Genomic DNA, 27,109 nt, shown 5'->3' on the forward strand with positions numbered 1-27,109 from the left:
TACCCCAGACGCTTCACATGCCCTAATTCAATCCACTGACAGCACGTCAATCCCGGTATACCACATCAATCCAATTGACTCTATTCCTTGCCCGTCTTTCACCCTCCTGCATGTTCAGGCCCCGATCACTCAAAATCTTTTTCACTCCATCTTTCCATCCTCCAATTTGGTCTCCCACTTCTCGTTCCCTCCACCTCCGACACATATATCCTCTTGGTCAATCTTTCCTCACTCATTCTTTTTTTTTTTCTATTTCCACACATCTCTCTTACCCTTACATTATTTACTCGATCAAACCAACTCACACCACACATTGTCCTCAAACATCTCATTTCCAGCACATCAACCTTCCTGCGCAGAACTCTATCGATAGCCCACGCCTCGCAACCATACAACATTGTTGGAACCACTATTCCTACAAACATACCCATTTTTATGTATATATATATTTTTATATATATATATTTTATATATATATATATATATATATATATATATATTTTTTTTTTTTTTTTTTTTTTAATTTTCCAAAAGAAGGAACAGAGAAGAGGTCCAGGTGAGGATATTCCCTCAAAGGCCCAGTCCTCTGTTCTTAACGCTACCTCGCTATCGCGGGAAATAGCGAATAGCATGAAAAAAAAAAAATATATATATATATATATATATATATATATATATATATATATATATATATATATATATATCAAAAACACCCTCTTCTGCTCTCTCAACCATGCTCTTTTTATTTCCACACATCTCTCTTACCCTTACGTTACTCACTCGATCAAACCACCTCACACCACACATTGTCCTCAAACATCTCATTTCCATCACATCCATCCTCCTGCGCACAACTCTATCCATAGCCCACGCCTCGCAACCATACAACATTGTTGGAACCACTATTCCTTCAAACATACCCATTTTTGCTTTCCGAGATAATGTTCTCGACTTCCACACACACACACATATATATATATATATATATATATATATATATAGGAGAGACTGAGTACAGAATGGAAAAAGGTGAGAACAATGGAAGTAAGGGGAGTGGGGGAGGAATGGGATGTATTTAGGGAATCAGTGATGGATTGCGCAAAAGATACTTGTGGCATGAGAAGAGTGGGAGGTGGGTTGATTAGAAAGGGTAGTGAGTGGTGGGATGAAGAAGTAAGAGTATTAGTGAAAGAGAAGAGAGAGGCATTTGGATGATTTTTGCAGGGAAAAAATGCAATTGAGTGGGAGATGTATAAAAGAAAGAGACAGGAGGTCAAGAGAAAGGTGCAAGAGGTGAAAAAAAGGGCAAATGAGAGTTGGGGTGAGAGAGTATCATTAAATTTTCGGGAGAATAAAAAGATGTTCTGGAAGGAGGTAAATAAAGTGCGTAAGACAAGGGAGCAAATGGGAACTTCAGTGAAGGGCGCAAATGGGGAGGTGATAACAAGTAGTGGTGATGTGAGAAGGAGATGGAGTGAGTATTTTGAAGGTTTGTTGCATGTGTTTGATGATAGAGTGGCAGATATAGGGTGTTTTGGTCGAGGTGGTGTGCAAAGTGAGAGGGTTAGGGAAAATGATTTGGTAAACAGAGAAGAGGTAGTGAAAGCTTTGCGGAAGATGAAAGCCGGCAAGGCAGCAGGTTTGGATGGTATTGCAGTGGAATTTATTAAAAAAGGGGGTGACTGTATTGTTGACTGGTTGGTAAGGTTATTTAATGTATGTATGACTCATGGTGAGGTGCCTGAGGATTGGCGGAATGCGTGCATAGTGCCATTGTACAAAGGCAAAGGGGATAAGAGTGAGTGCTCAAATTACAGAGGTATAAGTTTGTTGAGTATTCCTGGTAAATTATATGGGAGGGTATTGATTGAGAGGGTGAAGGCATGTACAGAGCATCAGATTGGGGAAGAGCAGTGTGGTTTCAGAAGTGGTAGAGGATGTGTGGATCAGGTGTTTGCTTTGAAGAATGTATGTGAGAAATACTTAGAAAAGCAAATGGATTTGTATGTAGCATTTATGGATCTGGAGAAGGCATATGATAAGAGTTGATAGAGATGCTCTGTGGAAGGTATTAAGAATATATGGTGTGGGAGGAAAGTTGTTAGAAGCAGTGAAAAGTTTTTATCGAGGATGTAAGGCATGTGTACGTGTAGGAAGAGAGGAAAGTGATTGGTTCTCAGTGAATGTAGGTTTGCGGCAGGGGTGTGTGATGTCTCCATGGTTGTTTAATTTGTTATGGATGGGGTTGTTAGGGAGGTAAATGCAATAGTTTTGGAAAGAGGGGCAAGTATGAAGTCTGTTGGGGATGAGAGAGCTTGGGAAGTGAGTCAGTTGTTGTTCGCTGATGATACAGCGCTGGTGGCTGATTCATGTGAGAAACTGCAGAAGCTGGTGACTGAGTTTGGTAAAGTGGTGGAAAGATGGAGTGAAAAAGATTTTGTGTGATCGGGGCCTGAACATGCAGGAGGGTGAAAGGAGGGCAAGGAATAGAGTGAATTGGAGCGATGTGGTATACCGGGGTTGACGTGCTGTCAGTAGATTGAATCAAGGCATGTGAAGCGTCTGGGGTAAGCTATGGAAAGCTGTGTAGGTATGTATATTTGCGTGTGTGGACATATGTATATACATGTGTATGGGGGGGTTGGGCCATTTCTTTCGTCTGTTTCCTTGCGCTACCTCGCAAACGCGGGAGACAGCGACAAAGTATAATAAAATAAAATATAATATATATATATTTTATATATATATATATATATATAAAGTTTTTATCGAGGATGTAAGGCATGTGTACGTGTAGGAAGAGAGGAAAGTGATTGGTTCTCAGTGAATGTAGGTTTGCGGCAGGGGTGTGTGATGTCTCCATGGTTGTTTAATTTGTTTATGGATGGGATTGTTAGGGAGGTGAATGGAAGAGTTTTGGAAAGAGGGGCAAGTATGAAGTCTGTTGGGGATGAGAGAGCTTGGGAAGTGAGTCAGTTGTTGTTCGCTGATGATACAGCGCTGGTGGCTGATTCATGTGAGAAACTGCAGAAGCTGGTGACTGAGTTTGGTAAAGTGTGTGAAAGAAGACAGTTAAGAGTAAATGTGAATAAGAGCAAGGTAATTAGGTACAGTAGGGTTGAGGGTCAAGTCAATTGGGATGTAAGTTTGAATGGAGAAAAACTGGAGGAAGTAAAGTGTTTTAGATATCTGGGAGTGGATCTGGCAGCGGATGGAACCATGGAAGCGGAAGTGGATCATAGGGTGGGGGAGGGGGCGAAAATCCTGTGAGCCTTAAAGAATGTGTGGAAGTCGAGAACATTATCTCGGAAAGCAAAAATGGGTATGTTTGAAGGAATAGTGGTTCCAACAATGTTGTATGGTTGCGAGGCGTGGGCTATGGATAGAGTTGTGCGCAGGAGGATGGATGTGCTGGAAATGAGATGTTTGAGGACAATGTGTGGTGTGAGGTGGTTTGATCGAGTGAGTAACGTAAGGGTAAGAGAGATGTGTGGAAATAAAAAGAGCGTGGTTGAGAGAGCAGAAGAGGGTGTTTTGAAGTGGTTTGGGCACATGGAGAGGATGAGTGAGGAAAGATTGACCAAGAGGATATATGTGTCGGAGGTGGAGGGAACAAGGAGAAGAGGGAGACCAAATTGGAGGTGGAAAGATGGAGTGAAAAAGATTTTGTGTGATCGGGGCCTGAACATGCAGGAGGGTGAAAGGAGGGCAAGGAATAGAGTGAATTGGAGCGATGTGGTATACCGGGGTTGACGTGCTGTCAGTAGATTGAATCAAGGCATGTGAAGCGTCTGGGGTAAGCTATGGAAAGCTGTGTAGGTATGTATATTTGCGTGTGTGGACATATGTATATACATGTGTATGGGGGGGTTGGGCCATTTCTTTCGTCTGTTTCCTTGCGCTACCTCGCAAACGCGGGAGACAGCGACAAAGTATAATAAAATAAAATATAATATATATATATTTTATATATATATATATATAAAGTTTTTATCGAGGATGTAAGGCATGTGTACGTGTAGGAAGAGAGGAAAGTGATTGGTTCTCAGTGAATGTAGGTTTGCGGCAGGGGTGTGTGATGTCTCCATGGTTGTTTAATTTGTTTATGGATGGGGTTGTTAGGGAGGTAAATGCAAGAGTTTTGGAAAGAGGGGCAAGTATGAAGTCTGTTGGGGATGAGAGAGCTTGGGAAGTGAGTCAGTTGTTGTTCGCTGATGATACAGCGCTGGTGGCTGATTCATGTGAGAAACTGCAGAAGCTGGTGACTGAGTTTGGTAAAGTGTGTGAAGAAGAAAGTTAAGAGTAAATGTGAATAAGAGCAAGGTTATTAGGTACAGTAGGGTTGAGGGTCAAGTCAATTGGGAGGTGAGTTTGAATGGAGAAAAACTGGAGGAAGTGAAGTGTTTTAGATATCTGGGAGTGGATCTGGCAGCGGATGGAACCATGGAAGCGGAAGTGGATCATATGGTGGGGGAGGGGGCGAAAATTCTGGGAGCCTTGAAGAATGTGTGGAAGTCGAGAACATTATCTCGGAAAGCAAAAATGGGTATGTTTGAAGGAATAGTGGTTCCAACAATGTTGTATGGTTGCGAGGCGTGGGCTATGGATAGAGTTGTGCGCAGGAGGATGGATGTGCTGGAAATGAGATGTTTGAGGACAATGTGTGGTGTGAGGTGGTTTGATTGAGTGAGTAACGTAAGGGTAAGAGAGATGTGTGGAAATAAAAAGAGCATGGTTGAGAGAGCAGAAGAGGGTGTTTTGAAGTGGTTTGGGCACATGGAGAGGATGAGTGAGGAAAGATTGACCAAGAGGATATATGTGTCGGAGGTGGAGGGAACAAGGAGAAGAGGGAGACCAAATTGGAGGTGGAAAGATGGAGTGAAAAAGATTTTGTGTGATCGGGGCCTGAACATGCAGGAGGGTGAAAGGAGGGCAAGGAATAGAGTGAATTGGAGCGATGTGGTATACCGGGGTTGACGTGCTGTCAGTAGATTGAATCAAGGCATGTGAAGCGTCTGGGGTAAGCTATGGAAAGCTGTGTAGGTATGTATATTTGCGTGTGTGGACGTATGTATATACATGTGTATGGGGGGGGTTGGGCCATTTCTTTCGTCTGTTTCCTTGCGCTACCTCGCAAACGCGGGAGACAGCGACAAAGTATAATAAAATAAGATATAATATATATATATTTTATATATATATATATAAAGTTTTTATCGAGGATGTAAGGCATGTGTACGTGTAGGAAGAGAGGAAAGTGATTGGTTCTCAGTGAATATAGGTTTGCGGCAGGGGTGTGTGATGTCTCCATGGTTGTTTAATTTGTTTATGGATGGGGTTGTTAGGGAGGTGAATGGAAGAGTTTTGGAAAGAGGGGCAAGTATGAAGTCTGTTGGGGATGAGAGAGCTTGGGAAGTGAGTCAGTTGTTGTTCGCTGATGATACAGCGCTGGTGGCTGATTCATGTGAGAAACTGCAGAAGCTGGTGACTGAGTTTGGTAAAGTGTGTGGAAGAAGAAAGTTAAGAGTAAATGTGAATAAGAGCAAGGTTATTAGGTACAGTAGGGTTGAGGGTCAAGTCAATTGGGAGGTGAGTTTGAATGGAGAAAAACTGGAGGAAGTGAAGTGTTTTAGATATCTGGGAGTGGATCTGGCAGCGGATGGAACCATGGAAGCGGAAGTTGATCATAGGGTGGGGGAGGGGGCGAAAATTCTGGGAGCCTTGAAGAATGTGTGGAAGTCGAGAACATTATCTCGGAAAGCAAAAATGGGTATGTTTGAAGGAATAGTGGTTCCAACAATGTTGTATGGTTGCGAGGCGTGGACTATGGATAGAGTTGTGCGCAGGAGGATGGATGTGCTGGAAATGAGATGTTTGAGGACAATGTGTGGTGTGAGGTGGTTTGATCGAGTAAGTGATCGGCAAGTATGCAGTCTGCTGTGGATGTGTGTGTGTGTGTGTGTGTGTGTATATGTGGGTGGCTTAGGCCATTCCTCGTCTGTTTCCTTGTGCTACCTCACTCATGTGGAAGATGGCAATTAAGTATAAAAAAATAAATAAATATTTATTCAATCATTTTTCAATGATTTCCACCAGTGATTCATGAAAAATCTGTATTTTAGATCTTTCCTGAAACATTAACACATGTTTGTAATGAAGAATTTTTCTCTATATGCAAAAGTATATTCATTTTTCTCATATAACTGCTGTGATTACTGCTATCATCTGTTTCATATAACCAATTATCGTAATCAGATGTTCATCCAAAAATTATCAAATTCCCATCATATTTTCTTCTGTGCAACAGCATCATTTAATTTCAGAATCTGACCAATTTTAGTGAACTAGTCTAACATCTAAATAAGTTTAAAAAACTAAATTCTTTTAAGACATAAGAACCCTAAGGACAAAAATAAGTGACAGCCAGAGAACATTATTTGGAAATTCCAGAGTATTTTGTATACATGTAGAAAATAATGTGATGTTACACATCAATCTCGTGTTTAGCTTTTCATCATATTGGTGAGTATGTAATTTGTTCCCACCTGAGCAAAATCCTGTGTATGCACCTGACTATAAGTGATATTTGTCTTGTCTTCTGAAAAATATAGCCTATCCTAGCTGTCTGGTATGCCCCCCCCTCTCTCTCTCTCTCTCTCTCTCTCTCTCTCTTTCTAAAATTCCCTGTTGCTAAATGGGAAACCTGTAATCACTACACTCTAAGCAATAAAATTTTCAGAAAAGATGTTAGAAAATTGTTAAAGCAGTGAAATGCTGATAATATATACAAATTTAAAACGTTGCATGACAGCAAAATTTGAGTGTGACTCTCACCAATATAGGGCTCCTTTCCCATACTTCATAAAAAATTAGTGATATGCAACTGCACATAGACTGAAAGAAGGTTCGTAAAACACTGGTAAAGGTAATTAGAAAGCAAATACATAACTACTTGCACCCTCATACTAACCCCTAACATTATCCCTAACATATTCCTAAATCATTCTCCCCTCTTCTATCTTAGGTTTACTTCACTCAGAGATAAAAGATCTAGGTTCCTCTCCTCAAATATTTCACCTATCTCTCCCTTCTTTTCATCTTAGTTACAATGACACACATTCAGATACCTTCATCTGATTAGCACTCCTTGCTTGGCTTGTCTCTGTTCCAATTGTTAGAGAAATTTAAAATACATGGAGAGGAAGGTTGTCAGCCAAAATGAAGCAATGAAAGTAATGATTTTACTTCCTGATTAATTTAGCCACAATAGTGGTTCTGAAAGTATTAGAAATAGAATATAAATAAGTGTTATCTAATAAAAACACATCCTCAACTAACCAATATGGTGCCAGACCAAGCACTTTTGGTATACTGATGGAGTATAAATTTCATATATACATGACAGGCTTTCAGAGTTAAGGCCCAAATATGAGTTTAAGTGTTCATTCCAAAGTGCATTATCTAATGGAATTTCAACTGTTTGTTGAATGGAGAAAACTGATAGTTTGCAATAAAATGACAGAAATCTAATGCATATTTTAGCAAGGCAATTGAGTAATTGTATTGCAAATTCTGCACCAGGAGGGTGCTGGAGAGGGAGGGGAAAGTGAGGAAGGAAGACAGTTTATGGGAGGATTCTCTAAGGATGAACAAGAGTGCTGAGAAGGAAAGAGGGTTTTTGAAAGAGATGTGTACATCAGAGGGTAATGGGATTCTTAGGGAAGGAGAAGAGTCAGGAGGGAACAGGAGGTTGGAGAGGAAGGACTGTGTCAGACAGTGAGAAGGGTACTGTGGAGGGAGAAGGGTGCTGAGAGGGAAATGATGATGGAGGAGTAAGGTGTTGGAGAGGAATGTGGATATAAGACAAGAACAGTACCTACAAATGTCTATGAAAAGATTTTTACTAAAGGGTAGGGCTAGTAGATAGTGCTCATTAAAAAGAAAACAGAAGGGTGAAGAGGAAGGAAAGAAGACATTGTGGTAGGGTAAGAGTATCAGGAGGGAAAGGGATGTTTGGGAGGGAAGTAAATGTTATGGAGAGAGAAAGATGCAGGGTATGGAGAGTGGTGTTAAGAAGAACAGAGAATCTGGGGAAGGGAGAAGGACATTGGGGAGGGACACAAAAGCTGTGTAATGGTGAGAGCAAAGGGTGTTTAGACAGAGATTGTTTTTACCAGTAGTGATATACTTTTGTTAACATACCTTAATGTGCTGACTTTGAGCAGTGAGTTTTTGGAAGGAAGGAGAGTGTTGGGAGGGACTATAGTGCAGGTCGTGAAGAGTGTTGAGGAGGGGAGCGTGTTTAGGTATGGATTTATTATACCTGGAGTGAAGTACTTTTGATAACATACCTTAATCTACTGACTTTTTGCTTTGCTTTGGAACCTATCCTCCTTCCCCTTTCCATATAAATACATAATTCTCAAGTATGTGGTTCTCGTATCTGTCAGTGTAAGGAATATAAAGTATCTCACTCAACTGATAGACTTATTTGTATTCATCCATACCTCAAGATACAAAGTCTCATGGTTGAAGATTTTCAGATACATGGCTGAACAAAGAACACACCTCACAATACACGGATATCAATTCAAAGATATGTGGTTCAGCTACATGTATGGGATTATGAAATGGAAAATATCTAATTTTCAGGAGACTTTTTCTCGTCATTTTGCCATCAAATTCATTGGTTTACCTTATACAATCACTTTTTGTTTGTATTAGGAGCTCATACTTTTTGGCCAAAATGAACTATGAAATGTTGATTTTATAGCTATTTAGGATTACTATGGTGTGAGCCAACGAAATCTCAATATTTCTTTCTTAGGTATTTGTTCATCTAATGCACTGATTTTTTAGATATATGATTGCAGTACTCAGTGCATACTTGATAAGCCCCTATCTTTTTGGTTCACAAAATGCAGATATTTTTTTGCCAATCTGAATTGCAGTAATGGTTGCCTCATGCATATTCTGATGGACTGTGGGAAGTGTTTAAAGTACCTAGCTAGTAGGCAATGTCAGTAACTTAATGGTGTCATCTCTGATTGTTTTTTGCTCATGGATATAACTAACCCATTGTATTTTTCACTATGGAACCCAAAAGCCCTGCCAGTTTTCCTTCAGTGAATATGCCAAGCTAGAAGAAATGAACATTTCAGAAAACAAGTAAGTCATGATAATGAGGCTAGAAGGTGGTAATCAGCTCAGCAATGTAAGTAACTTCTATGGAGTAAAATCCAGGATTCATGCCATACATAGTGCCTCTTAAAAGATCAAGGATGCTATTTTTCAGGCATCACCAGCATCAACATGAAAGCACTGTCACTTTAACAGTAACTCAAAATGAGAAGACTCCCTCAGATTAAATCACATCAACGGTGGTGATGATGGCGGTGAAGCACCTGCCATTAAGTTACCACCATATCTCTGCAGGACAAACTTTGTACAAACTTCACATCTTCAGTATTTAGGAAAGCTATTATTGAGAGTATTTCTTTGTTATCCCTACATTTTCCTGACTTCTTTTGTTATCATTCATTTGAACAAGTAACTAACATAGTGAAAAGAACTACAATCCTATCACAAACTGTCAAAAAGAACATTTTTTTGAGTCACGTACGAGCTGGTCAAGAGGGTGCTACTATGTACCTCCATAGGACCCTAAGTCATAACTCTAGCTGCATTCACGTAAGAACTGGTCAACAGGGTGCTACTATGTACCTCAATAGGACCCTAAGTCATAACTCTAGCCACATAAGTGCTTCTGAGATATGTACATGGACTTTTCTGGGAACACAACAATAGAGTGTTATGATGTTTGGGTATATTGCTGGCAGGCTATGTTGTTTCAGATATAGTAATATATGATGTTTGGGTATATTGCTGGCAGGCTATGTTGTTTCAGATATAGTAATACATACTGAAAAAATGAGTTTCAATTACATCTACAATGATAGATTTCTAGTGCAACAGAGTTCCAGGATCATAACTCTTTTGCTAAGCAAGGCCCCTTGTATACTAGGAAGTAAGAATGGCAGCCATCCTTATTCCTGCAGACACCTTAAAAGCATAGAAATCTAAGGCATACTCATAATATCAATCCCATGATATCATTTACTGATACTGTACTGAAATGAATGAGCCTGAAATTAGAATTTTGTCAAACAAGTTAAAGATTCTACAAACCTCTTCCTGGGCCAACACAGTGACCTTAGAATTAGGTCCAATTTCATTAATTAGCACTATTGCTTGTGTGGGGTGAGCAACAGATGACACAATAGGTTGAGGCTCCACAGGCTTTTCAATGTACTCTGACACCAAGTTGAAGATGGCTTTCATCATATGTGGTGTGAGTGACACTTCCAAATGATCGCGGGAATCAACGAAGATACAAGTTGCCAGTTCCCCAGTGTCACCCTCTTCCAGTCCTTGGTCATCTCCATCCACATTATCTTTAGGTTATAAACACAAAAAACATATCCGTTAAATCTATGCTAAACTACAAAATATAGAAATATGATGGTCTTCCATGTAAGATATACATAATATAATCACCTATTTCTCCCAGTAATACAGAAGAGAAATATAATAAAAAAAGATGAAAAGTAAAAAAATATGAATAAATGGACTGTCATAGTGCATTAGATAGCTTTCCTGACATGATGCATTCATGGTCTGGGCAAGGTCGAGAGAATATCTTCAAACCTTGGTAGTGGTAGTCAGTCCACAGCTAACCCAGCTGTTCATTCGATAAAATGGGTACCTGGCTCAGGTTATTAGGTACAATAAGGTAGTCGGACATGTCAATTGGGAGGTAAGTTTGAATGGAGAAAAACTGGAGGAAGTGACGGACATGTCAATTGGGAGGTAAGTTTGAATAGAGAAAAACTGGAGGAAGTGAAGTGCTTTAGATATCTGGGAGAGGATTTTGGCAGCGGATGGAACCATGGAAGTGGAATTGAGTCACAGGGTGGGGGAGGGGGTGAAGGATCTGGGAGCATTGAAGAATATGTGGAAAGTGAGAACATTATCTCGGAAAGTGAAAATGGGTATGTTTGGAGGAATAGTGGTTCCAATAATGTTATATGGTTAAAGGCGTGGGCTATAGATAGGGTTGTGCAGAGGAGGGTGGATGTGTTGAAAATGAGATGTCTGAGGACATTATGAGGTGTGAGGTGTTTTGATCGAGTAAGTAATGAAAGGGTAAGAGAGATGGGTGGTAACAAAAAAGAGTGTGCTTGAGAGAGCAGAAGAGGGTGTATTAAAGTGGTTTGGTCACGTGGAGAGAATGAGTCAGGAAAGATTGAAAAAGAGGATATATGTGTAGATTTATGTGCTGAAAAAGGACTGATGATTGGGAATACCTGGTTTAAAAAGCGAGATATACATAAGTATACTTATGTAAGTAGGAGAGATGGCCAGAGAGCGTTATTGCATTACGTGTTAATTGACAGGCGTGCGAAAGAGAGACTTTTGGATGTTAATGTGCTGAGAGGTGCAACTGGAGGGATGTCTGATCATTATCTTGTGGAGGCTAAGGTGAAGATTAGTATGGGTTTTCAGAAAAGAGGAGTGAATGTTGGGGTGAAGAAGGTGGTGAGAGTAAGTGAGCTTGGGAAGGAGACCTGTGTGGGGAAGTACCAGGAGAGACTGTGTACAGAATGGAAAAAGGTGAGAACAATGGAAGTAAGGGGAGTGGGGGAGGAATGGGATGTATTTAGGGAATCAGTGATGGATTGCGCAAAAGATGCTTGTGGCATGAGAAGAGTGGGAGGTGGGCTGTTTAGAAAGGGTAGTGAGTGGTGGGATGAAGAAGTAAGAGTATTAGTGAAAGAGAAGAGAGAGGCATTTGGACGATTTTTGCAGGGAAAAAATGCAATTGAGTGGGAGAAGTATAAAAGAAAGAGACAGGAGGTCAAGAGAAAGGTGCAAGAGGTGAAAAAAAGGGCAAATGAGAGTTGGGGTGAGAGACTATCAGTAAATTTTAGGGAGAATAAAAAGATGTTCTGGAAGGAGGTAAATAGGGTGCGTAAGACAAGGGAGCAAATGGGAACTTCAGTGAAGGGCGTAAATGGGGAGGTGATAACAAGTAGCGGTGATGTGAGAAGGAGATGGAATGAGTATTTTGAAGGTTTGTTGAATGTGTCTGATGACAGAGTGGCAGATATAGGGTGTTTTGGTCGAGGTGGTGTGCAAAGTGAGAGGGTTAGGGAAAATGATTTGGTAAACAGAGAAGAGGTAGTAAAAGCTTTGCGGAAGATGAAAGCCGGCAAGGCAGCAGGTTTGGATGGTATTGCAGTGGAATTTATTAAAAAAGGGGGTGACTGTATTGTTGACTGGTTGGTAAGGTTATTTAATGTATGTATGACTCATGGTGAGGTGCCTGAGGATTGGCGGAATGCGTGCATAGTGCCATTGTACAAAGGCAAAGGGGATAAGAGTGAATGCTCAAATTACAGAGGTATAAGTTTGTTGAGTATTCCTGGTAAATTATATGGGAGGGTATTGATTGAGAGGGTGAAGGCATGTACAGAGCATCAGATTGGGGAAGAGCAGTGCGGTTTCAGAAGTGGTAGAGGATGTGTGGATCAGGTGTTTGCTTTGAAGAATGTATGTGAGAAATACTTAGAAAAGCAAATGGATTTGTATGTAGCATTTATGGATCTGGAGAAGGCATATGATAGAGTTGATAGAGATGCTCTGTGGAAGGTATTAAGAATATATGGTGTGGGAGGCAAGTTGTTAGAAGCAGTGAAAAGTTTTTATCGAGGATGTAAGGCATGTGTACGTGTAGGAAGAGAGGAAAGTGATTGGTTCTCAGTGAATGTAGGTTTGCGGCAGGGGTGTGTGATGTCTCCATGGTTGTTTAATTTGTTTATGGATGGGGTTGTAAGGGAGGTAAATGCAAGAGTCCTGGAAAGAGGGGCAAGTATGAAGTCTGTTGGGGATGAGAGAGCTTGGGAAGTGAGTCAGTTGTTGTTCGCTGATGATACAGCGCTGGTGGCTGATTCATGTGAGAAACTGCAGAAGCTGGTGACTGAGTTTGGTAAAGTGTGTGGAAGAAGAAAGTTGAGAGTAAATGTGAATAAGAGCAAGGTTATTAAGTACAGTAGGGGTGAGGGTCAAGTCAATTGGGAGGTGAGTTTGAATGGAGAAAAACTGGAGGAAGTGAAGTGTTTTAGATATCTGGGAGTGGATCTGTCAGCGGATGGAACCATGGAAGCGGAAGTGGATCATAGGGTGGGGGAGGGGGCGAAAATTTTGGGAGCCTTGAAAAATGTGTGGAAGTCGAGAACATTATCTCGGAAAGCAAAAATGGGTATGTTTGAGGGAATAGTGGTTCCAACAATGTTGTATGGTTGCGAGGCGTGGGCTATGGATAGAGATGTGCGCAGGAGGATGGATGTGCTGGAAATGAGATGTTTGAGGACAATGTGTGGTGTGAGGTGGTTTGATCGAGTAAGTAACATAAGGGTAAGAGAGATGTGTGGAAATAAAAAGAGCGTGGTTGAGAGAGCAGAAGAGGGTGTTTTGAAATGGTTTGGGCACATGGAGAGAATGAGTGAGGAGAGATTGACCAAGAGGATATATGTGTCGGAGGTGGAGGGAACGAGGAGAAGAGGGAGACCAAATTGGAGGTGGAAAGATGGAGTGAAAAAGATTTTGTGTGATCGGGGCCTAAACATGCAGGAGGGTGAAAGGAGGGCAAGAAATAGAGTGAATTGGAGTCATGTGGTATACAGGGGTTGACGTGCTGTCAGTGGATTTGAAGCAAGGCATGTGAAGCGTCTGGGGTAAACCATGGAAAGCTGTGTAGGTATGTATATTTGCGTGTGTGGACGTGTGTATGTACATGTGTATGGGGGGGGGGGGTTGGGCCATTTCTTTCGTCTGTTTCCTTGCGCTACCTCGCAAACGCGGGAGACAGCGACAAAGTATAAAAAAAAAAAAAAAAAAAAAAAATGTCAGAGGTGGAGGGAAAGAGAAGTGGGAGACCGAACTGGAGATGGAAGGATGAAGTGAAAAAGATTTTGAGCGATTGGGGCCTGAACATGCAGGAGGGTGAAAGGCGTGCAAGGAATAGAGTGAATAGGAACGATGTGGTATATCAGGGTCGACGTGCTGTCAATGGAGTGAACTAGAGCATGTGAAGCGTCTGGGGTAAACCATGAAAAAATTTGTGGGGCCTGGATGTGGAAAGGGATGTTTACCAAATGGCGTCCTACCTTCGTCTCTTCGATGTATATCAACTGACTGTTATATTTCTCTCTTGTGTCTTCCCTGATAATGTGATTATTACATGAAAGTGCACTTGGTAACTTATCCTGTTTCATTTTCCCCATGGACTCATAGGAATAACTTGATCACGCGCAAAACTGTGGTCCTTTTCCAATATTTGAATATACATATATTAAATATAAATATTTCTTATTTTTATTTTGCTTTGTCGCTGTCTCCCGCATCAGAGAGGTACCACAAGGAAACAGACGAAAGAATGGCCCAACCCACCCACATACACATGTATATACATACACGTCCACACACGCAAATATACATAACTATACATCTCAACATATATATAGACATGCAGACATATAAATATATACACATGTACATAATTCATACTGTCTGCCTTTATTCATTCCCATCTCCATCCCGCAACACATGAAATAACAACCCCTTCCCCCCGCATGTGAGCAAGGTAGCGCTAGGAAAAGACAACACTCAGTCTCTAGCTGTTATGTATAATGCACTGAAAACACAGCTCCCTTTCCACATCCAGGTCCCACACAACTTTCCATGGTTTACCCAAGATGCTTCACATGCCATGGTTCAATCCACTGACAGCATGTTGACCTCGGTATACCACATCATTCCAATTCACTCTACTTCTTGCACGCCTTTCACCCTCCTGCATGTTCAGGCCCCAATCACTCAAAATCTCTTTCACTCCATCTTTCCACCTCCAATTTGGTCTCCCACTTCTCGTTCCCTCCACCTCTGACATATATATCCTATTGGTCAATCTTTCCTTACTTATTCTCTCCATGTGACCAAACTTACCTCCCAATTGACTTGTCCCTTAACCCTACTGTACCTAATAACCTTGCTCTTATTCACATTTACTCTCAGCTTTCTTCTTTCAAACACTTTGCACACCACTTCGACCAAAACACCCTATATTTGCCACTCTATCATCAAACACATTCAACAAACCTTCAAAATACTCACTCCATCTCCTTATCACATCACCACTACTTGTTATCACCTCCCCATTACCCCCTTCACTGAAGTTCCCATTTGCTCCCTTGTCTTACGCACTTTATCTACCTCCTTCCAGAACATCTTTTTATTCTCCCTAAAATTTAATGATACTCTCTCACCCCAACTCTCATTTGCACTCTTTTTCACCTCTTGCACCTTTCTCTTGACCTTCTGTCTCTTTCTTTTATACATCTCCCACTCAACTGCATTTTTTCCCTGTAAAAATTGTCCAAATGCCTCCCTCTTCTCTTTCACTAATAATCTTACTTCTTCATCCCACCACTCACTACCCTTTCCAATCAACCCACCTCCCACTCTTCTCATGCCACAAGCATCTTTTGCACAATCCATCACTGATTCCCTAAATACATCCCATTCCTCCCCCAATCCCCTTACTTCCATTGTTCTCACCTTTTTCCATTCTGTACTCAGTCTCTCCTGGTACTTCCTCACACAAGACTCCTTCCCAAGCTCACTTACTCTCACCACCCTCTTCACCCCAACATTCACTCTTCTTTTATGAAAACCCATACAAATCTTCACCTTAGCCTCCACAAGATAATGATCAGACATTCCTCCAGTTGCACCTTTCAGCACATTAACATCCAAAAGTCTCTCTTTCGCACGCCTGTCAATTAACACGTAATCCAATAACGCTCTCTGGCCATCTCTCCTACTTACATATGTATACTTATGTATATCTCGCTTTTTAAACCAGGTATTCCGAATCACCTGTCCTTTTTCAGCACATAAATCTACAAGCTCTTCACCATTTCCATTTACAACACTGAACACCCCATGTATACCAATTATTCCCTCAACTGCCACATTACTCACCTTTGCATTCAAATCACCCATCCCTATAACCCGGTATTGTGCATCAAAACCACTAACACACTCATTCAGCTGCTCCCAAAACACTTGCCTTTCATGATCCTTCTTCTCATGCCCAGGTGCATATGCACCAATAATCACCCATCTCTCTCCATCAACTTTCAGTTTTACCCATATTAATCGAGAATTTACTTTCTTACATTCTATCACATACTCCCACAACTCCTGTTTCAGGAGTACTGCTACTCCTTCCCTTGCTCTTGTCCTCTCACTAACCCCTGACTTTACTCCCAAGACATTCCCAAACCACTCGTCCCCTTTACCCTTGAGCTTTGTTTCACTCAGAGCCAAAACATCCAGGTTCCTTTCCTCAAACATACCACCTATCTCTCCTTTTTTTCACATCTTGGTTACATCTACACACATTTAGACACCCCAATCTGAGTCTACGAGGAGGATGAGCACTCCCCGCGTGACTCCTTCTGTTTCCCATTTTTAGAAAGTTAAAATACAAGGAGGGGAGGATTTCTGGCCCCCCGCTCCTGTCCCCTCTAGTTGCCTTCTACAACACGTGAGGAATGCGTGGGAAGTATTCTTTAACCCCTATCCCCAGGGATGATATATATATATATTTTTTTTTTTTTTTTTTTTTTTTTTTTGTCGCTGTCTCCCACGTTTGCGAGGTAGCGCAAGGAAACAGACGAAAGAAATGGCCCAACCCCCCCCCCATACACATGTACATACGTCCACACACGCAAATATACATACCTACACAGCTTTCCATGGTTTACCCCAGACGCTTCACATGCCTTGATTCAATCCACTGACAGCACGTCAACCCCTGTATACCACATCGCTCCAATTCACTCTATTCCTTGCCCTCCTTTCACCCTCCTGCATGTTCAGGCCCCGATCACACAAAATCTTTTTCACTCCATCTTTCCACCTCCAATTTGGTCTCCCTCTTCTCCTCGTTCCCTCCACCTCCGACACATATATCCTCTTGGTCAATCTTTCCTCACTCATTCTCTCCATGTGCCCAAACCATTTCAAAACACCCTCTTCTGCTCTCTCAACCACGCTCTTTTTATTTCCACACATCTCTCTTACCCTTACGTTACTTACTCGATCAAACCACCTCAAACCACACATTGTCCTCAAACATCTCATTTCCAGCACATCCATCCTCCTGCGCACATCTCTATCCATAGCCCACGCCTCGTAACCATACAACATTGTTGGAACCACTATTCCTTCAAACATACCCATTTTTGCTTTCCGAGATATATATATATATATATATATATATATATATATATATATATATATATATATATATATATATATATATATATATATATATATATATATGAATGTTGGGGTGAAGAAGGAGGTGAGAGTAAGTGAGCTTGGGAAGGAGACCTGTGTGAGGAAGTATCAGGAGAGACTGTGTACAGAATGGAAAAAGGTGAGAACAATGGAAGTAAGGGGAGTGGGGGAGGAATGGGATGTATTTAGGGAAGCAGTGATGGATTGCGCAAAAGATGCTTGTGGCATGAGAAGAGTGGGAGGTGGGCTGTTTAGAAAGGGTAGTGAGTGGTGGGATGAAGAAGTAAGAGTATTAGTGAAAGAGAAGAGAGAGGCATTTGGACGATTTTTGCAGGGAAAAAATGCAATTGAGTGGGAGAAGTATAAAAGAAAGAGACAGGAGGTCAAGAGAAAGGTGCAAGAGGTGAAAAAAAGGGCAAATGAGAGTTGGGGTGAGAGACTATCAGTAAATTTTAGGGAGAATAAAAAGATGTTCTGGAAGGAGGTAAATAGGGTGCGTAAGACAAGGGAGCAAATGGGAACTTCAGTGAAGGGCGTAAATGGGGAGGTGATAACAAGTAGTGGTGATGTGAGAAGGAGATGGAATGAGTATTTTGAAGGTTTGTTGAATGTGTCTGATGACAGAGTGGCAGATATAGGGTGTTTGGGTCGAGGTGGTGTGCGGAGTGAGAGGGTTAGGGAAAATGATTTGGTAAACAGAGAAGAGGTAGTAAAAGCTTTGCGGAAGATGAAAGCCGGCAAGGCAGCGGGTTTGGATGGTATTGCAGTGGAATTTATTAAAAAAGGGGGTGACTGTATTGTTGACTGGTTGGTAAGGTTATTTAATGTATGTATGACTCATGGTGAGGTGCCTGAGGATTGGCGGAATGCGTGCATAGTGCCATTGTACAAAGGCAAAGGGGATAAGAGTGAGTGCTCAAATTACAGAGGTATAAGTTTGTTGAGTATTCCTGGTAAATTATATGGGAGGGTATTGATTGAGAGGGTGAAGGCATGTACAGAGCATCAGATTGGGGAAGAGCAGTGTGGTTTCAGAAGTGGTAGAGGATGTGTGGATCAGGTGTTTGCTTTGAAGAATGTATGTGAGAAATACTTAGAAAAGCAAATGGATTTGTATGTAGCATTTATGGATCTGGAGAAGGCATATGATAGAGTTGATAGAGATGCTCTGTGGAAGGTATTAAGAATATATGGTGTGGGAGGCAAGTTGTTAGAAGCAGTGAAAAGTTTTTATCGAGGATGTAAGGCATGTGTACGTGTAGGAAGAGAGGAAAGTGATTGGTTCTCAGTGAATGTAGGTTTGCGGCAGGGGTGTGTGATGTCTCCATGGTTGTTTAATTTGTTTATGGATGGGGTTGTTAGGGAGGTAAATGCAAGAGTCTTCGAAAGAGGGGCAAGTATGAAGTCTGTTGGGGATGAGAGAGCTTGGGAAGTGAGTCAGTTGTTGTTCGCTGATGATACAGCGCTGGTGGCGGATTCATGTGAGAAACTGCAGAAGCTGGTGACGGAGTTTGGTAAGGTGTGTGGAAGAAGAAAGTTAAGAGTAAATGTGAATAAGAGCAAGGTTATTAGGTACAGTAGGGTTGAGGGTCAAGTCAATTGGGAGGTGAGTTTGAATGGAGAAATACTGGAGGAAGTGAAGTGTTTTACATATCTGGGAGTGGATCTGTCAGCGGATGGAACCATGGAAGCGGAAGTGGATCATAGGGTGGGGGAGGGGGCGAAAATTTTGGGAGCCTTGAAAAATGTGTGGAAGTCGAGAACATTATCCCGGAAAGCAAAAATGGGTATGTTTGAAGGAATAGTGGTTCCAACAATGTTGTATGGTTGCGAGGCGTGGGCTATGGATAGAGTTGTTCGCAGGAAGATGGATGTGTTGGAAGTGAGATGTTTGAGGACAATGTGTGGTGTGAGGTGGTTTGATCGAGTAAGTAACGTAAGGGTAAGAGAGATGTGTGGAAATAAAAAGAGCGTGGTTGAGAGAGCAGAAGAGGGTGTTTTGAAATGGTTTGGGCACATGGAGAGAATGAGTGAGGAAAGATTGACCAAGAGGATATATGTGTTGGAGGTGGAGGGAACGAGGAGAAGAGGGAGACAGAATTGGAGGTGGAAAGATGTAGTGAAAAGGATTTTGTGTGATCGGGGCATGAACATGCAGGAGGGTGAAAGGAGGGCAAGGAATAGAGTGAATTGGAGCGATGTGGTATACAGGGGTTGACGTGCTGTCAGTGGATTGAATCAGGGCATGTGAAGCGTCCGGGGTAAACCATGGAAAGCTGTGTAGGTATGTATATTTGCGTGTGTGGACGTGTGTATGTACATGTGTATGGGGGGGGTTGGGCCATTTCTTTCGTCTGTTTCCTTGCGCTACCTCGCAAACGCGGGAGACAGCGACGAGGTATAAAAAAAAAAAAATAAAATATATATATATATATATATATATATATATATATATAGGGTAAAGGGGAAGAGTGGTTTGGGAATGTCTGGGGAGTAAAGTCAGGGGTTAGTGAGAGGACAAGAGCAAGGGAAGGAGTAGCAATACTCCTGAAACAGGAGTTGTGGGAGTATGTGATAGAGTGTAAGAAAGTAAATTCTCGATTAATATGGGTAAAACTGAAAGTTGATGGAGAGAGGTGGGTGATTATTGGTGCTTATGCACCTGGGCATGAGAAGAAAGATCATGAGAGGCAAGTGTTTTGGGAGCAGCTGAATGAGTGTGTTAGTGGTTTTGATGCACGAGACCAGGTTATAGTGATGGGTGATTTGAATGCAAAGGTGAGTAATGTGGCAGTTGAGGGAATAATTGGTATACATGGGGTGTTCAGTGTTGTAAATGGAAATGGTGAAGAGCTTGTAGATTTATGTGCTGAAAAAGGACTGATGATTGGGAATACCTGGTTTAAAAAGCGAGATATACATAAGTATACTTATGTAAGTAGGAGAGATGGCCAGAGAGCGTTATTGCATTACGTGTTAATTGACAGGCGTGCGAAAGAGAGACTTTTGGATGTTAATGTGCTGAGAGGTGCAACTGGAGGGATGTCTGATCATTATCTTGTGGAGGCTAAGGTGAAGATTTGTATGGGTTTTCAGAAAAGAAGAGTGAATGTTGGTGTGAAGAGGGTGGTGAGAGTAAGTGAGCTTGAGAAGGAGACCTGTGTGAGGAAGTACCATGAGAGACTGAGTACAGAATGGAAAAAGGTGAGAACAATGGAAGTAAGGGGAGTGGGGGAGGAATGGGATGTATTTAGGGAATCAGTGATGGATTGCGCAAAAGATGCTTGTGGCATGAGAAGAGTGGGAGGTGGGTTGATTAGAAAGGGTAGTGAGTGGTGGGATGAAGAAGTAAGAGTATTAGTGAAAGAGAAGAGAGAGGCATTTGGACGATTTTTGCAGGGAAAAAATGCAATTGAGTGGGAGATGTATAAAAGAAAGAGACAGGAGGTCAAGAGAAAGGTGCAAGAGGTGAAAAAAAGGGCAAATGAGAGTTGGGGTGAGAGACTATCAGTAAATTTTAGGGAGAATAAAAAGATGTTCTGGAAGGAGGTAAATAAAGTGCGTAAGACAAGGGAGCAAATGGGAACTTCAGTGAAGGGCGCAAATGGGGAGGTGATAACAAGTAGTGGTGATGTGAGAAGGAGATGGAGTGAGTATTTTGAAGGTTTGTTGAATGTGTTTGATGATAGAGTGGCAGATATAGGGTGTTTTGGTCGAGGTGGTGTGCAAAGTGAGAGGGTTAGGGAAAATGATTTGGTAAACAGAGAAGAGGTAGTGAAAGCTTTGCGGAAGATGAAAGCCGGCAAGGCAGCAGGTTTGGATGGTATTGCAGTGGAATTTAAAAAAGGGGGTGACTGTATTGTTGACTGGTTGGTAAGGTTATTTAATGTATGTATGACTCATGGTGAGGTGCCTGAGGATTGGCAGTATGCGTGCATAGTGCCATTGTACAAAGGCAAAGGGGATAAGAGTCAGTGCTCAAATTACAGAGGTATAAGTTTGTTGAGTATTCCTGGTAAATTATATGGGAGGGTACTGATTGAGAGGGTGAAGGCATGTACAGAGCATCAGATTGTGGAAGAGCAGTGTGGTTTCAGAAGTGGTAGAGGATGTGTGGATCAGGTGTTTGCTTTGAAGAATGTATGTGAGAAATACTTAGAAAAGCAAATGGATTTGTATGTAGCATTTATGGATCTGGAGAAGGCATATGATAGAGTTGATAGAGATGCTCTGTGGAAGGTATTAAGAATATATGGTGTGGGAGGAAAGTTGTTAGAAGCAGTGAAAAGTTTTTATCGAGGATGTAAGGCATGTGTACGTGTAGGAAGAGAGGAAAGTGATTGGTTCTCAGTGAATGTAGGTTTGCTGCAGGGGTGTGTGATGTCTCCATGGTTGTTTAATTTGTTTATGGATGGGGTTGTTAGGGAGGTAAATGCAAGAGTTTTGGAAAGAGGGGCAAGTATGAAGTCTGTTGGGGATGAGAGAGCTTGGGAAGTGAGTCAGTTGTTGTTCGCTGATGACACAGCGCTGGTGGCGGATTCATGTGTGAAACTGCAGAAGCTGGTGACTGAGTTTGGTAAAGAGTGTGGAAGAAGAAAGTTAAGAGTAAATGTGAATAAGAGCAAGGTTATTAGGTACAGTAGGGTTGAGGGTCAAGTCAATTGGGAGGTGAGTTTGAATGGAGAAAAACTGGAGGAAGTGAAGTGTTTTAGATATCTGGGAGTGAATCTGGCAGCGGATGGAACCATGGAAGCGGAAGTGGATCATAGGGTGGGGGAGAGGGCGAAAATTCTGGGGGCCTTGAAGAATGTGTGGAAGTCGAGAACATTATCTCGGAAAGCAAAAATGGGTATGTTTGAAGGAATAGTGGTTCCAACAATGTTGTATGGTTGCAAGGCGTGGGCTATGGATAGAGTTGGGCGCAGGAGGATGGATGTGCTGGAAATGAGATGTTTGAGGACAATGTGTGGTGTGAGGTGGTTTGATCGAGTGAGTAACGTAAGCGTAAGAGAGATGTGTGGAAATAAAAAGAGCATGGTTGAGAGAGAAGAAGAGGGTGTTTTGAAGTGGTTTGGGCACATGGAGAGGATGAGTGAGGAAAGATTGACCAAGAGGATATATGTGTCGGAGGTGGAGGGAACAAGGAGAAGAGGGAGACCAAATTGGAGGTGGAAAGATGGAGTGAAAAAGATTTTGTGTGATCGGGGCCTGAACATGCAGGAGGGTGAAAGGAGGGCAAGGAATAGAGTGAATTGGAGCGATGTGGTATACCGGGGCTGACGTGCTGTCAGTGGATTGAATCAAGGCATGTGAAGCGTCTGGGGTAAACCATGGAAAGCTGTGTAGGTATGTATATTTGCGTGTGTGGACGTATGTATATACATGTGTATGGGGGGGTTGGGCCATTTCTTTCGTCTGTTTCCTTGCGCTACCTCGCAAACGTGGGAGACATTACACAAAGTACAACCATATCTTGGATACATGAGAGTAGGTAGTTGGTCATCCGCCATAATAAAGCCTTGACAGACCAACAGTTTATCTGGACCTCAACTTTTCCAGTACATTCATGAAAAACGCCTTTTTGCTTTCCATCTCTATCACTTTGAAAAATGCTCCCTTTGTTCACATTTCAATGAAAGAATATGCTTCAATGTCTAAGCTACATTCTTTTCCAATTTCAATATTTTCTTGTCAGATGACTTCGTAAACACAGCAGAAAAATGACTATAGATGACATGGTAAAAATTTATGAAGGACTTATTGAAGGACTAGGGCAGCATGCATTCATAACAGAACAAGTAATCATGTCAGTTAATAAAATCAGCTTCCAAGACAAAAACCAATGATAATGAGGCAGACAACTCTGGGGGAAACATTTAAATAAAACATTTAAAAAGTCACTGACTCCAGTGCACCCGCCACGAATCTCCTCAGACAAGCAAGGAGGTCCCCTGTCAGAACTCTACTTTTTCCGTCTGTCACGGTGCACGGAACCGCTTCGGGTGAACATACTTGGACGTGGTGGTACAAGTACTTGCACGGACTGTGATCCTTGCTTTGGTTACAAGAATGTTCTTCCGCCCACCAGTGTTGCTACTACTTTTGTGAATTAAGAACCATTGCACCACAAACCTCGCCAGGTGGTAGAGTGATCTGCAGTGTATCGAGACAAACTTCCCCAGAACTTTTTTTTAAAGGGGAAGTAAATGTTTATAGTTGTGTTACTGGAGTGATAGTTTTCATAAACTGTCATACATACATTAAATAACCTTACCAACCAGTCAACATTACAGTCACCCCCTTTTTTAATAAATTCCACTGCAATACCATCCAAACGTGCTGCCTTGCCAGCTTTCACCTTCCGCAAAGCTTTTACTACCTCTTCTCTGTTTACCAAATCATTTTCCCTAACCCTCTCACTTTGCACACCAGCCTCAACCAAAACACCATATCTGCCACTCTATCATCAAACACATTCAACAAACCTTCAAAATACTCACTCCATCTCCTTCTCACATCACCGCTACTTGTTATCACCTCCCCATTAGCCCCCTTCACTGAAGTTATAATTTGCTCCCTTGTCTTACACACTTTATTTACCTCCTTCCAAAACATCTTTTTATTCTCCCTAGAATTTAATAATACTCTCTCACCCCCTCTCATTTGCCCTCTTTTTCACCTCTTGCACCTTTCTCTTGACCTCCTGTCTCTTTCTTTTATACATCTCCCACTCATTCGCATTTTTTCCCTGCAAAAATCGTCCAAATACCTCTCTCTTCCCTTTCACTAATAATCTTACTTCTTCATCCCACCACTCACTACCCTTCCTAATCAACCCACCTCCCATGCTTCTCATGCCACAAGCATCTTTTGCACAAGCCATCACTGCTTCCCTAAATACATCCCATTCCTCCCCCACTCCCCTTACCTCCTTTGTTCTCACCTTTCTCCATTCTGTACTCAGTCTCTCCTGGTACTTCCTCACACAAATCTCCTTCCCAAGCTCACTTACTCTCACCACCCTCTCACCCCAACATTCTCTCTTCTTTTCTGAAAACCCATACAAATCTTCACCTTCGCCTGAACAAGATAATGATCAAACATCCCTCCAGATGCACCTTTCAGCACATTAACATCCAAAAAGTGCCTGAGGATTGGCAGAATGCGTGCATAGTGCCATTGTACACAGGCAAAGGGGATAAGAGTGAGTGCTCAAATTACAGAGGTATAAGTTTGTTGAGTATTCCTGGTAAATTACATGGGAGGGTATTGATTGAGAGGGTGAAGGCATGTACAGAGCATCAGATTGGGGAAGAGCAGTGTGGTTTCAGAAGTGGTAGAGGATGTGTGGATCAGGTGTTTCCTTTGAAGAATGCATGTGAGAAATACTTAGAAAAGCAAATGGCTTTGTATGTAGCATTTATGGATCTGGAGAAGGCATACGATAGAGTTGATAGAGATGCTCTGTGGAAGGTATTAAGAATATATGGTGTGGGAGGAAAGTTGTTAGAAGCAGTGAAAAGTTTTTATCGAGGATGTAAGGCATGTGTACGTGTAGGAAGAGAGGAAAGTGATTGGTTCTCAGTGAATGTAGGTTTGTGGCAGGGGTGTGTGATGTCTCCATGGTTGTTTAATTTGTTTATGGATAGGGTTGTTAGGGAGGTAAATGCAAGAGTTTTGGAAAGAGGGGCAAGTATGAAGTCTGTTGGGGATGAGAGAGCTTGGGAAGTGAGTCAGTTGTTGTTCGCTGATGATACAGCGCTGGTGGCTGATTCATGTGAGAAACTGCAGAAGCTGGTGACTGAGTTTGGTAAAGTGTGTGGAAGAAGAAAGTTAAGAGTAAATGTGAATAAGAGCAAGGTTATTAGGTACAGTAGGGTTGAGGGTCAAGTCAATTGGGAGGTGAGTTTGAATGAAGAAAAACTGGAGGAAGTGAAGTGTTTTAGATATCTGGGAGTGGATCTGGCAGCGGATGGAACCATGGAAGCGGAAGTGGATCATAGGGTGGGGGAGGGGGCGAAAATTCTGGGGGCCTTGAAAAATGTGTGGAAGTCGAGAACATTATCTCGGAAAGCAAAAATGGGTAAGTTTGAAGGAATAGTGGTTCCAACAATGTTGTATGGTTGCGAGGCGTGGGCTATGGATAGAGTTGTGCGCAGGAGGATGGATGTGCTGGAAATGAGATGTTTGAGGACAATGTGTGGTGTGAGGTGGTTTGATCGAGTGAGTAACGTAAGGGTAAGAGAGATGTGTGGAAATAAAAAGAGCGTGGTTGAGAGAGCAGAAGAGGGTGTTTTGAAATGGTTTGGGCACATGGAGAGAATGAGTGAGGAAAGATTGACCAAGAGGATATATGTGTCGGAGGTGGAGGGAACAAGAAGAGGGAGACCAAATTGGAGGTGGAAAGATGGAGTGAAAAAGATTTTGTGTGATCGGGGCCTGAACATGCAGGAGGGTGAAAGGAGGGCAAGGAATAGAGTGAATTGGAGCGATGTGGTATACAGGGGTTGACGTGCTGTCAGTGGATTGAATCAAGGCATGTGAAGCGTCTGGGGTAAACCATGGAAAGCTGTGTAGGTATGTATATTTGCGTGTGTGGAAGTATGTATATACATGTGTATGGGGGGGGTTGGGCCATTTCTTTCGTCTGTTTCCTTGCGCTACCTCGCAAACGCGGGAGACAGCGACAAAGTATAATAATAATAATAATATATATATATATATATATATATATGTAGGTTTGCGGCAGGGGTGTGTGATGTCTCCATGGTTGTTTAATTTGTTTATGGATGGGGTTGTTAGGGACGTGAATGCAAGAGTTTTGGAAAGAGGGGCAAGTATGAAGTCTGTTGGGGATGAGAGAGCTTGGGAAGTGAGTCAGTTGTTGTTCGCTGATGATACAGCGCTGGTGGCTGATTCATGTGAGAAACTGCAGAAGCTGGTGACTGAGTTTGGTAAAGTGTGTGAAAGAAGACAGTTAAGAGTAAATGTGAATAAGAGCAAGGTAATTAGGTACAGTAGGGTTGAGGGTCAAGTCAATTGGGAGGTAAGTTTGAATGGAGAAAAACTGGAGGAAGTAAAGTGTTTTAGATATCTGGGAGTGGATCTGGCAGCGGATGGAACCATGGAAACGGAAGTGGATCATAGGGTGGGGGAGGGGGCGAAAATCCTGTGAGCCTTAAAGAATGTGTGGAAGTCGAGAACATTATCTCGGAAAGCAAAAATGGGTATGTTTGAAGGAATAGTGGTTCCAACAATGTTGTATGGTTGCGAGGCGTGGGCTATGGATAGAGTTGTGCGCAGGAGGATGGATGTGCTGGAAATGAGATGTTTGAGGACAATGTGTGGTGTGAGGTGGTTTGATCGAGTGAAGTAACGTAAGGGTAAGAGAGATGTGTGGAAATAAAAAGAGCGTGGTTGAGAGAGCAGAAGAGGGTGTTTTGAAATCGTTTGGGCACATGGAGAGAATGAGTGAGGAAAGATTGACCAAGAGGATATATGTGTCGGAGGTGGAGGGAACAAGGAGAAGAGGGAGACCAAATTGGAGGTGGAAAGATGGAGTGCAAAAGATTTTGTGTGATCGGGGCCTGAACATGCAGGAGGGTGAAAGGAGGGCAAGAATAGAGTGAATTGGAGCGATGTGGTATACCGGGGTTGAAGTGCTGTCAGTGGATTGAAT

General features: G+C 42.1%; 1 protein-coding gene across 1 annotated transcript in view; it reads right to left on the bottom strand.

The window, feature by feature from the left end:
- Window positions 1-27,109, bottom strand: part of LOC139764960 (intermembrane lipid transfer protein VPS13A-like) — a 1,504,808-nt gene that overhangs the window by 1,016,661 nt on the left and 461,038 nt on the right. The window contains 1 exon segment of the mRNA XM_071692018.1: window positions 10,189-10,454. Coding sequence (XP_071548119.1) covers window positions 10,189-10,454 — 266 coding nt within the window.

The sequence above is a fragment of the Panulirus ornatus genome, chromosome 52 (genome assembly GCF_036320965.1).
Source record: "Panulirus ornatus isolate Po-2019 chromosome 52, ASM3632096v1, whole genome shotgun sequence".
Taxonomy (NCBI): domain Eukaryota; kingdom Metazoa; phylum Arthropoda; class Malacostraca; order Decapoda; family Palinuridae; genus Panulirus; species Panulirus ornatus.